Source organism: Pseudophryne corroboree, chromosome 4 (genome assembly GCF_028390025.1).
Source record: "Pseudophryne corroboree isolate aPseCor3 chromosome 4, aPseCor3.hap2, whole genome shotgun sequence".
Lineage (NCBI taxonomy): Eukaryota > Metazoa > Chordata > Amphibia > Anura > Myobatrachidae > Pseudophryne > Pseudophryne corroboree.
In genome coordinates, this window is record NC_086447.1 from 899,556,780 (window position 1) to 899,570,184 (window position 13,405).

At 45.2% G+C, this 13,405-nt stretch overlaps 1 protein-coding gene and 1 long non-coding RNA gene across 4 annotated transcripts in view; one reads left to right on the top strand and one right to left on the bottom strand.

Moving 5' to 3' along the window:
• BABAM2 (BRISC and BRCA1 A complex member 2) overlaps positions 1-13,405 on the top strand; it is a 462,713-nt gene that overhangs the window by 339,497 nt on the left and 109,811 nt on the right. For all 3 annotated transcript variants that reach the window (XM_063918901.1, XM_063918900.1, XM_063918902.1), the window contains 2 exons: positions 8,416-8,515; positions 11,979-12,049. In XM_063918901.1, coding sequence (XP_063774971.1) covers positions 8,416-8,515; positions 11,979-12,049 — 171 coding nt within the window. The remainder of the gene's footprint in view (positions 1-8,415; positions 8,516-11,978; positions 12,050-13,405) is intronic.
• LOC134910638 (uncharacterized) overlaps positions 9,800-13,405 on the bottom strand; it is an 85,890-nt gene continuing 82,284 nt past the window's right edge. The window contains exon 3 of the long non-coding RNA XR_010176250.1: positions 9,800-10,873. This is a non-coding gene — a long non-coding RNA (uncharacterized LOC134910638). The remainder of the gene's footprint in view (positions 10,874-13,405) is intronic.

Consider the following 13,405-nt stretch of genomic DNA (forward strand, 5'->3'; position numbering starts at 1 on the left):
GCGAACGCATGTGTAACAGAGCTTTACAAACTGATCTTGTGCAGTCTCTGCGCAGCCCAGGACTTACTCAGCCGCTGCGATCACATCAGCCTGTCCGGGACAGGAATTGAAGTCAGGAACCCGCCCTGCAAACGCTTGGATACGCCTGCATTTTTCCAAACACTCCCAGAAAACGGTCAGTTGCCACCCACAAACGCCTTCTTCCTGTCAGTCTCCTTGCGATCGCCTGTACGAACGGATCTGTCGCACAAAGCCATCACTGAGCGGCGATCTGCTTTGGACCAGCCTTGGGCTCCAGTTTCCAGGGGTATCGTTGATCAAAGCCGGATGACAGTGGGCCTAATTCAGACCTGATCGCTAGGGTGCGTTTTTTGCATCCCTGCGATCAGGTAGTTGCCGCCTACAGGGGGAGGGGGTAGTCGCTATGCAGGGATGCGATTGCTTGTGCAGAGAGCTGCACAAACAAAAGTTTGTGCAGTCTTTGCACAGCCCAGGACTTACTCACTCACTGCGATGATCGGGTCCGGAGCTGACGTCAGGAACCCTCCCTCCAAACGCCTGGACACACCTGCATTTTCACGGACACTCCCTGGAAACGGTCAGTTGACTCCCACAAACGGCCTCTTCCTGTCAATCTTCTTGCGATCGCCTTCAGCGTCCATCCCATCGCAGTCCGGCACTCCCCGTTGCTGGCGCCTGCGCATTGCGGCGCCAGCGCATGCACACTTCAGACCTGATCGCTGCTGTGTGGAAATGCACAGCGGCAATCGAGGCTGAATGACCCCCAATGTTTGCAGAGTCATCAGGAGCATTTCTTGCACACGTCTGTTTCTACTCTTCACAAGGACTTACATTTTGTACCGGCTCCAGGTGGACTCCGGGACATCCTATATAACTATACCCCCTCTGCACAGTCTTCCTACCCGCACGCAGGAGGCCTGATGCTTGGCGACACGCAGCGCCATTGTTCACGCATTTCAGCAAATGTTTTTGCTAATTTGATTGCGAGAGAATGCCTAAAAACATCTGTGGCGCATGCAGGACACAGTGTACACACAATAGCGCTGCTGCAATCGAGGCGCACAATATCAGAGACGTCTTGAAAAGTGCCGGACGTTCCTGCTAGGACATTTGGGAACTGGCTTCTGTAATATCGCTTTGCATTGTGGAATGATGGCTCTGGAACGTCAGACACAAGTTATGATGTCCCGTTATGGCTCAGCATATAACCAATGTCAGTAACGTATACTGTCTCTGGTACGGAATCCCCACACACCGCTCTAGAACAGGACTGTTTTGTGCACACACACACAGCAGCGTGAGGCAATCTGGCAGTGATCAGCACATGCTGGGAGACACAGCGACCCTGCTCGGGTACATGTCACGCTGACACCTGAGAGTAAGACGTGTTTGTAAATACTGATGTCGTACTGAATAATGACACCCGGCCAGCAAGATGTCCTAGAACTCCACTTGGCTCTTTTGCTCATTTGTGGGTCAGAAATAATTTATGGGCTTCAGTGATTTGGAAGAATTAAAGGGAAATGCCCCAAATTTCTGCATTTCATGCTGCTGTTATTTTTCAGTCCGTGAACTTTTTGTATGTAAAAGGAAATATCAGCTGTTGGGGTCTATGTACTAAGGGGCTAATGGCTAATTCAGATCTGATCGTAGATGTGCCAGCATAGGGCTAGTCCGCCCCGCATGTCAGCCCCCGCCACCTTCACCCCCGCAAGGGTGCAAAAGCATTGTACAGTGGCAATGCTTTTGCACCGGGCGAGTAGCTCCCATCCTTGCGCAGCCTAGCTGCGCTGGAAGGAGGCATGCAGCCACTGTGGCCCACCCCCGCAACGGTCTGGTGACGCCTGAGTTGTCCGAACCGCGCCTTGTTAACGGTGTTCTAACACCATTGCCACGCCCCCTCCCGCCCCATGACCGCCTCTGCCTGTCAATCAGGCAGAGGCAATCACAGCCTTGAGATGCTGTTAGCATCTCAATGGGCTCCCGGGGTGCGCACGCACAGTGCGGCCACTGCGCTGCGCTCTCTGCAAAGGGCTTCAGACTGTGATCGCTGCCACTGCAGCGATCCAGTCTGAATTAGGCCCTAAGCCTTGGAGAGAGAGAAAGTGGGCGGAGATGAAGTGCCAACCAACCAACCAGCTCCTTACTGTCATTTTTCTAGCACAGCCTGTAATAATGCAGTTAGGAGCTGATTGGCTGGTAATACCAATTTCAAGGGATTGCTTTTATACATGACACAATAATGCAATAAGGGGGATATTTACCAGACTTTCTAAATTCTGTTCTGTAATTTACCTAATACATTTAATAAAATGATAGCTAGACAACGCTTCCTTTTGTAATCTAAAGACGGTTTGACAGATCTCACCTCCCCCACCCCCTTATAAATACTTACAAAGTGATGCGGGATCGGGCATTCGCGTTTATCACGGCATCGTGCGACCGAATTAACCTCTCCTAGTGTTTCTACTGATGATCAGTCATTACGCACCATTCCAGAGAGCCACGACCTGTAGTGGACTGCCCCAAACCTGGAGTGAAGCCACCATGTCTGCCGCACTCTGACGCACTTCTGCACGCTGCTTTGCGGAAACCTTAGTAATTAAACATTATTGTCAATGGGAAACGCTGTTTCTGCATTACACAAGAGCTTCTGCTCAGACCACATTTAAATTCACTCATCTTTTTTCCGTTTATAACAAATAAATTGAAGTCAGATGGAACCTTGTATAAGGGCCATTGTTTCCCATGGAAAGATGCCTCTGCATTGGATTAAGGCTGAGGACAGAGCTAGGATGGGAGAAAGTGGAGCGTGTTCCTCTTTCCTGATCATGATTCTCTCATCATCTTTAGTAAAATGGCGCATTCCTACATCTGAGCTGCTTTAGGGGTCTGTTTATTATGCTTTCGTTACCCTGTTACTCCCTTCTCTGAGGTAAAATGTTTTCACAGCTTTTTCGTATTTATCAACGGGGTTTCCGCGGAGGAATCTGAGATTACCCCGCAGCCCTGTATACTGGATAAAGGCCAGCATCGCGTACCTGCACTCAGGTATGGAGATTGCGATGTCGAGTTAATTTATGCTTGATAAAAGCATAACGTCACCTTGACCTTGTCCTCACTGGCAGCAGTCTTCAGAACAAAGTAGAGATGCGAAGGTTCGGATTTACTCGGTTCTTAACTACAAAATGAAAGCGAGTTCGGATTTGTCTGCTTCTTTTTTATTGGTTATCCAAAACATGTGATATCCGAGAGCCAGTTAGATGCCGTTTTGAGATCCTGGTACATCCGAACCCGTACATCTCTAGAACAAAGTTCTGTGCTTGCCCAACCGGCTCGTCACATACATTCACAGTACGGATTTGATATAAAATGTTACTGGACATGGGTGGCCCAACATAGAGGTTGCGGCATTTTTGTTTGGCCATGCGCAGGCTCTCTGGTCCATGCCGACATAAGACCGTATATCGGCAACATACAGACGCCTGTGCACTGTGGGGCTAATTCAGACCTGATCGTAGATGTGTGAAATTTAGCACAGCTACGATCAGGCACACTGACATGCGGGGGGGGGGGGACGCCCAACACAGGGCTAGTCAGCCCCGCAGGTCAGGCCCTACCCCGTCGCACAAGTACAAAAGCATTGCACAGCGGCGGTGCTTTTGTACTTGAAGAGTAACACCAGCTACTCGTCGCTGCCCGGGTCGCGCATTTCAGACCTGATCGCTGCTGTGCGAAAACGAATCAGCCCCTATGCTCCCAGCAAAGACACATTAGAACATTGCTGTGGGGGGGCAGATTTGTGTTGCACATCACAAGGCATGCGTGAAAGAGTACATTTATTAAACCATCTAAACAAAAAACGGTCAAGTGGAGATTTAACATACAGTAACCAATCGGATTCTGGTTATCATTTTATAGCATGTGCTAGATTCATTTTAGCTAGAATCCAATTGGTTACTGTGGGTAAAGTAGAAACTGAAAAACTAGTAGCAAAGAAGGAGAGTATAGGCCCTTTAAAGGACAAAAGGGGAGTCTTAATCAAAAATGATAATGACATAGCATACAAACTAAACAAGTGTTTTTCAACAGTATTTACCAGAGAGGACCAAATGCTGGGTCTAACACAAAATCTCAACAAAGATAATGGGGGTCATTCCGAGTTGTTCGCTCGCAAGCTGCTTTTAGCAGCTTTGCACACGCTAAGCCGCCGCCTACTGGGAGTGAATCTTAGCTTATCAAAATTGCGAACGAAAGATTAGCAGAATTGCGAATAGACACTTCTTAGCAGTTTCTGAGTAGCTTCAAACTTACTCGGCATCTGCGATCAGTTCAGTCAGTTTCGTTCCTGGTTTGACGTCACAAATACACCCAGCGTTCGCCCAGACACTCCTCCGTTTCTCCAGCCACTCCCGCGTTTTTCCCAGAAACGGTAGCGTTTTTTTGCACACACCCGTAAAACGTCCAGTTTCCGCCCAGAAACACCCACTTCCTGTCAATCACACTCCGATCACCAGAACGAAGAAAAAACCTCGTAATGCCGTGAGTAAAATTCCTAACTGCATAGCAAATTTACTTGGCGCAGTCGCACTGCGGACATTGCGCATGCGCATTAGCGACTAATCGCTCCGTTGCGAGAAAAAAATAACGAGCGAACAACTCGGAATGACCCCCAATGTTCCACTGCTAAATGCTTATTTATGTGAGGAGGTAGTCTGTGACCGATTAAAAAAGTTAAAGATTAATAAGTCACCTGGTCCCGATGGAATTCACCCGAGGGTTCTTAGCTGAACTAGCAAGACCTCTATTTTTGATCTTCATGGATTCGGTTAAATCGGGTATGGTTCCCAAAGACTGGCGTATAGCGGAGGTAGTGCCGATATTTAAAAAGGGTAGCAAAGCTGAACTATGTAATTATAGACCAGTTAGTCTTACATCTATAGTGGGGAAAGTATTGGAAGGTATTCTAAGGTATAGTATTCAAAAGTTCTTTGAAGCAAATAAGGTCATTAAAAGGAACCAACATGGATTTGTGAAGGACAGATCATGTCAGACCAACTTACTTGGCTTTTATGAAACAGTAAGTGCAAACCTGGATCAGGGTAAGGAGGTGGATATAATCTTTTTAGACTTTGCCAAAGCTTTCGACACTGTACCACACATGCGTCTTATCTACAAGCTACAAGAAATAGGGCTAGGGAGCACAATATGCACTTGGGTCAGTAATTGGTTATATAATAGGGAGCAGCGCGTTGTGGTCAATGGATCATTTTCAAATTGAACTAAAGTACTAAGTGGTGTGCCACAAGGGTCTGTACTTGGACCACTTTTGTTCAACATTTTCAGCAACGACCTAACAGTAGGTCTAGAGAGCATGGCATTAATTTTCGCAGACGATACCAAATTGTGTAAGGTTATAAATATGGAGGGGGATGCTGAGTCTCTTCAGAACGACTTAACTAAACTGGAAGCATGGGCAGCAAAATGGAGAATGAAATTCAACACAGACAAGTGTAAGGTAATGCACTGTGGGGGAAAGACCAAAAATAACACCTACATACTAAATGGGGTAATATTAGGGGATTCTGTACTGGAAAAAGACTTAAGGGTTCACATAGATAACAAATTAAGCAGCAGTACCCAAAGTAGGAGTACAGCAAAGAAGGCTAATAAGAAATTAGCATGCATAAAACGGGGAATTGATGCAAGGGACGAGAGTATTATACTCCCATTATATAAATCACTAGTGAGGCCTCATCTTGAATACTATGTGCAATTTTGGGCACCATATTACAAAAAGGATATCCTGGAGCTAGAAAAGGTTCAGAGGCGGGCGACCAAACTAATCAAGGGCATGGAGACGCTGGAATACGAGGAAAAGCTTGCAAGGCTAGGCATGTTTACATTGGAAAAGAGGAGACTAAGAGGGGACATGATCAACATCTACAAATATATAAGGGGTCAATACACAGAGCTTGGGAGGGACCTGTTTTCTATAAGATCATCACAGAGAACACGTGGTCGCTCGCTTAGGTTAGAGGAGAGGAGTTTCCGCACATTGAGGTTTTTTCACAGTAAGGACAATACGTGTTTGGAATTCCCTGCCTAAGAGAGTAGTAACTGTGGACTCAGTCAACACCTTTAAGAATGCGTTAGATAAATTCCTATTGGATAAAGATATTCAGGGTTATGGTGCGTAGGCACGCATTATAGGTAATATAACTAGTCCTAACATAAAAATAACTAGTCCTATAATAAAACTGCATAGGAGACCACAAATAGGTTTAACTCGATGGCCAATTGTCTTTTTTCAACCTTAGTTACTAAGTGTCCTCTTTGGAAGGTTTGATAAATATCTCCCTTAGTTTTCCCTAGAAATGTCTGTTGCTGTACTGTAGTAATGCTATTTCCTGGCATAAATTAATAAATACCTGAATGAATGCAGATGTACCCTAATATAATCCCGGGGGATGCTCTCTGCTATGGCATCCAGGATGATAGGTCGGCAGTGTCTATGTTGATAGTCAGTAGATGGACACCATATGGTCGACATGCATTCGGTAGACAGATAACAAGTCGACATGCATAAGAGGTCAACAGGTTCAAAAGGTTGACATGACCCTGGTTGACACAAGTTTTTTAGGGGGTGGTTAGATGTTTTCCTAAATTTTGCTTAATTTACTATCCACATGGACTACGATTTGGAATAGTAACTGCCCAAAGTGAGGCGAGCCCTCAAGGGGACACGTTTCAACTGATTGTCGTCACATATGGTGAAACGTTAAGAAAAAAATTACACCCAACAAACAACAAAAAAATTTTTTTTGCATTGGCTATTGTCGACTTTTTGACCCTGTCGACCACTTGCCCTGTTGACCTAATGCATGTCGATCATATGTAGTCTACCTAATGACTGTCTATCTAGACACTGTAGACCTTCTATACCACACCCCTCTGATATATAAACGTTGGGATTAGAGGAGTTACAGGGTAGTATAGTTTATGGGTTACATTTTCTGGATCATGCAAACATCTGAAATAATGAATGAATCTACATATTAGCAAGTGCAGGGTACTTGGAAGTTCGAGCCATCTACATCCGTAAGAGGTAATTTTGCGTTAGAGAGTTCTAGTAATCTTCTGGGCTACCATTACCATTCATGCAATAACTTGTTTACACGCTGGATCATATTGCCCTGTAGATTAGATGTTCTATCACATAGTCCTACAGAATAGATGCTGGATCACATAGTCCTACAGAATAGATGCTGGATCACATAATCCTACAGAATAGATGCTGGATCACATAGTCCTACAGAATAGATGCTGGATCACATAGTCCTGCAGATTAGATGCTGGATCACATAGTCTTGAAGATTCGATGCTGGATCACATAGTCCTGCAGATTAAATACTGGATCACATAGTCCTGCAGATTAGATGCTGGATCACATAGTATTGTAGATTAGATGCTGGATCACATAGTACTGCAGAATAGATGCTGGATCACATAATCCTACAGAATAGATGCTGGATCACATAATCCTACAGAATAGATGCTGGATCACATAGTCCTGCAGAATAGATTTTGTATCACATAGTATTGTAGATTAGATGCTGGATCACATAGACCTGCAGATTAGATGCTGGATCACATAGTCCTGCAGATTAGATGCTGGATCACATAGTCCTGCAGATTAGATGCTGGATCACTTAGTCCTGCAGATTCGATGCTGGATCAAATAGTCCTGCAGATTCAATACTGGATCACATAGTCCTGCAGATTAGATGCCAGATCACATAGTCCTACAGAACAGATGCTTTATCACATAGTATTGCAGATTAGATGCTGGATCACATAGTCCTGCAGATTAGATGCTGGATCACATAGTCCTGCAGATTCAATACTGGATCACATAGTATTGCAGATTAGATGCTGGATCACATAGTCCTGCAGATTAGATGCTGGATCACATAGTCCTGCAGAATAGATGCTGGATCACATAGTCCTGCAGAATAGATGCTGGATCACATAGTCCTGCAGAATAGATGCTGGATCACATAGCCCTGCAGAACAGATGCTGGATCACATAGTCCTGCAGATTCGATGCTGGATCACATAGTCCTGCAGATTCAATACTGGATCACATAGTCCAGCAGATTAGATGCTGGATCACATACTTTTGCAGATTAGATACTGGATCACATTGTCCTGCAGATTTGATACTGGATCCCAAAACTCCAACCTGCTCTAGAACTCTAGAGTCCACAAATAATCCAGTCCCCTGCAGATAAGGCTGGTTATTTAGAGGAATAGCTCTGCTGAACGATGAGAATTGATCATATGGATGTGCAATATATTTCATAATATGGACATAATCTTCTGTCATTTCAGTGCCCTTGGTGGGGCGTCGGCTCTCCTCATCCCCGCGTTCCCGAACGCTGGATGCCTCATAGATTACGTCCCTCAAGTCTGCCAATTGCTAACAAATAAGGTATGTACCATACAGCAGAGGTTCTCAAACGCATTTCTCAAGGCACCCCAACGGTCCAGGTTTTAGGTATATCCCTGATTTAGCACAGATGGTCAAATCAAATTGACTGAGGTTAAGGGGGTCATTCCGAGTTGATCGCTCGCTAGCTACTTTTTGCAGCGCTGCGATCAGATAGTCGCCGCCTATAGGGGAGTGTATTTTCGCTTTGCAAGTGTGCGATCGCATGTGCAGCCGAGCTCTGCAAAAACATATTGTGCAGTTTCTGAGTAGATCTGAACTTACTCAGCCGCTGCGATCATTTCAGCCTGTCTGGTCCCAGAATTGACGTCAGACACCGGCCCTGCAAACGCTTGGACACGCCTGCATTTTCCCAAACACTCCCAGAAAACGGTCAGTTGACACCCACAAACGCCTTCTTCCTGTCAATCTCCTTGCGATCAGCTGTGCGAATGGATTCTTCATTAAATCCATCGCTCAGCAACGATCCGCTTTGTACCCGTACGACGCGCCTGCGCATTGCGGTGCATGCGCAGTAGTGACCTGATCGCTGCGCTGCGAAAAAAGGCAGCATGCGAACAGGTCGGAATGACCCCCTAAGTCACTTGTGGCCAAATATGGATAAACTTAAAACCTGGACTGTTGGGGAGCCTTGAGAACATCTGCCATACATTCTCAATCTGGGGGCAAATATTACTAAAGGGCACAGATTACTTTCTGCAAGAGACAGATACATATCATTCTGTGTGCTTTATATTTAAAGGAGAAATTCACAAAAACATTTCATTCCTTCATCTGTTCTCCTGTTCTCTTACAAAGCAGTAACGTCAGAGCCCACAAGGGCTAAATTCAACCTATGCAGTAGGGATGTGATTGTCATTATTAAAGAGCCGCTATTGAAAACATATTTGTCTTTATTTAAAACCTTCTCCCACCCAGCCAGATAGTGTATGTTACTCACCACTAACCCCGTTCCCTTTTCGCCGCTGGCCCGCAGGATCATTTTGCACTCCCAGGGGCCTTGGTACATAGCACTGAGCCCCAGACGTAAGCAGGAAAATAAGCACGCATGCAATAGTGCATAATGCACATACCGTATGCTCAGCCAGACGCAGCTCGAGATGCATACAGCTGCACATCACTAGCACGTCCCAGATTTATGTTGGGTGTAACGAGCATGTATATTTATTTCATGTTATTAATAAATGCGAAAGTTGCATGTCACATAAAACTAAGTAGAAACACGGATCTACGGAAATGAAAACAGCATTTTTTATTTTCTCCTAAATGAAATGAGAATTTTGTTTTCTGCTGAAGTCCAAGTGGAAACGGCAGTAACTTTGGTGGTCATTCCGAGTTGATCGCTAGCTGCATTCGTTCGCTGTGCAGCGATGAGGCAAAAAAATGGCACTTCTGCGCATGCGTTTGCGGCACAATGCGCACGCGCGACGTACTATTACAACGAACTATGTAGTTTCACACAAGGTCTAGCGAAGCTTTTCAGTCACACTACTGGCCGCACAATGATTGACATGAAGAGGGCGTTTCTGGGTGTCAGCTGACCGTTTTCAGGGAGTGTTCGAAAAAACGCAGGCGTGCCAGGAAAAACGCAAGCGTTGCTGGGCGCACGCAGGGCGTGTTTGTGATGTCAAAACAGGAAATGAACAGTCTGAAGTGATCGCAAGCGCTGAGTAGGCTTTGAGCTACTCAGAAACTGCACAAAAAAAATTTGCCGCCGCTCTGCGATCCTTTCGTTCGCACTTCTGCTAAGCTAAAATACACTCCCAGTGGGCGGCGGCATAGCATTTGTACGGCTGCTAAAAACTGCTAGCGAGCGAACAACTCGGAATGACCCCCTAAGTACAAACATGGATCTACGGAAATGAAAACAGCATTTTTCTATTTTCTCCTAAATGAAATGAGAAGTTTGTTTTCTGCTGAAGTCCAAGTGGAAACGGCAGTAACTTTATGCAAAGTCACGTAACCTAGCCACAAGAGATACAGCTCCAGGCAGGGTGCTCCAGTCCCACCAATCCCGAGGAGGCGCACACTTATCTGGCGCTAGTCCGCAACCCGGATATGCTTAGTGTAGTGGGTGGGTGCACAGCGCCGCCGGGCTCTCCTGGCGAAGTGCCGCAGTTCTATAATTACAGCCAGGAAACCGCTGGTCTCCATCATCCAGCAGATTTCTACAAGCTGGGAAATTGCTTGTTTGGTCCACTTGTCGGTGCGGCCTCTTTACAGCTGTAATTTATTCTGTAAAATCTCTGTGCAGATGAAGAAATCCAGCACCCTGACGCCAGCACAAACACATTACATGGTCTTTCCTTTCCAATGGCTGGCCAAGATCTAGGAGAACTTCTAAAAAAAAAAAAAAAAGCATCACTTTAGCCAAGACAGGGACATGTGAATGATTCATATATAATGTTCCCTGCCACAATATAGCAGGTGTTAGTCCACATTGTGGGGCTCTTTCTGAACTTAGAGTAAAGCAAAAAGGAGCAGGTAACTTTGCACCTTAGTAACGCCATGCTGTACTGCAGGTGGGGCAGATGTAACGTGTAGAGAGAGTATAGGTTTGGATGGGGCGTGTCCAAATCTAAATTGCAATGTACTAATAAAGTTGCCCAGTATTTTTGGGCTACATGCAAAAGCAGTCAGTATTTACCCTGCATGCAAAAATAATACATGGATTTGCACCCTTTGCAGTGCAGCGTGGTTTGTCCATATACAAAGTTACTTGTTTTTTTTTGCTTTTCTCCTCCCTCTGAATCAGACGCATGTGACTCCTTCCCTTTGCTTCTGCAGCAATCTTGACTTCCTTTGAGCAATTTGCAGTGAAAAGAAAAGTGCTGAAAATAGTGCAGTATCGGACTCTAAGGTGGTCATTCCGAGTTGATCGCTAGCTGCATTCGTTCGCTGTGCAGCGATGAGGCTAAAAAACGTAATTTCTGCGTATGCGGCGCAGTGCGCACGCGCAACGTACTATTACAACGAACAATGTCGTTTCACACAGGGTCTAGCTATGCTTTTCAGTCGCACTAGCTGCCGCAGAGTGATTGACATGAAGTGGGCATTTCTGGGTGGTAAGTGACCGTTTTCAGGGAGTGTTCGGAAAATCTCAGGCGTGCCAGGAGAAACGCAGGCGTGGCTGGGCGAACGCAGGATTTGTTTGTGACGTCAAATCCGGAACTGAATAGTCTGACGTGATTGTGAGCGCTGAGTAGGTCTGGAGCTACTCTGAAACTGCACAAAATTATTTTGTAGCCGCTCTGCGTTACAATCGTTTGCACTTCTGCTAAGCTAAAATACACTCCCAATGGGCGGCGGCATAGCGTTTGCACGGCTGCTACAAACTGCTAGAGAGCAATCAACTCGGAATGACCACCTAAATACACAATAAAGTGAGGGAGCCCAGGTGTCCTTTCTTGTGGGTGGTGACGTTTCTATTTTGGTCGGTTTTCAGGTGCAGTATGTGATTCAGGGGTACCACAAAAGAAGGGAGTACATAGCTGCCTTCCTCAGCCACTTTGGAACGTGAGTACTCCTTCATATTCCTTACCTGGATTATCTATGTTGCTGTCCTTTGTCGATTGCTCATAAGTCATTAAGTCATATTCCACCTTCGCACAACTTTTAACTTCTAATTTGTACATGTTTGCCAATGCAATGCTTCATCTTCTGTGAGTTTCATCCATATCTTTATATCATCAGGTACGGTTATTTATTTTATTCTTGCCCTTGGATACATCCAGCGGTCATAGTGGGCCGTTATACTGCTGCCATTGTAAAATGATCACAATTCATTTGCTCACATTTTACGTACTGCTACATTTAAGTTTCTAGTTTGACTTCTGGATACATCACAAAGCTACTGTAAGTATACAGTTGTATACCATGAAGAGGGCACAGCAGACCCATGCCTTCATCCAACCAAAATAAACAGCTCCTGTACTGTATATCTGAATTTGTCACCTCGTATGACAATTTCATGCTGAAAACAATGCATCGAGGGAAGACAGAAATCTGACGCAAATGACTTGGTAAAAGTTGCAGCAGGGCCAACACAAGGCACAAATATTGTTATCTGACGGTGGAACATTGGTACAATGGTGATTACCTGTTAGGAGGTTCATAGGTCTATTCATGAAGCAGTGAAAAGTGTGGAGAAGTGAGCCAGTGGAGAAGATGCCCACGGCAACCAATCAGCTGCTCTGTTTAATTTTATAGTATGCAAATTATAAATGTTACTTCAATGCTGATTGGTTGCCATGGTCAACTTCTCCACAGGCTCACTTCTCCACTCTTAACACTACTTCATGAATAGACCCCAATAGTTCTCTCCTCAGTACATCTACAGCTAGTGCACAGAATACTGTGCTGATCGCTTCACAGAAACATTGGCACAGAACTTCATTAAGGCTCTAATTTGGAAGCTATAAATCCATTCCTGAAGCATGAAAATTATCCAGCGACTTTAATGTAAATTATTGGGTGGATCCCACTAACAATATATATATATATATATATATGCCAGCCAGGAGATGGCTGCATAACCTGACCTAGTTCTCTGTTTGTTCTAATAACAAAGTGTTGAAGCTATATTAATATGCAAGGGCTGGGACATCATTATCTAATTCCTTTTTGTGAATAGAGGCCCTCATTCCGAGTTGTTCGCTTGCTAGCTGCTTTTAGCAGCAGTGCACATGCTAAGCCGCCGCCCTCTGGGAGTGTATCTTAGCTTAGCAGAAGTGCGACCGAAAGGTTCGCAGAACTGCTCAAAAATATTTTCATGCAGTTTCTGAGTAGCTCCAGACCTACTCCTACCTTGCGATCACTTCAAACTATTTAGTTCCGGATTTGACGTCACGAACATGCCCTGCGTTTGGCCAG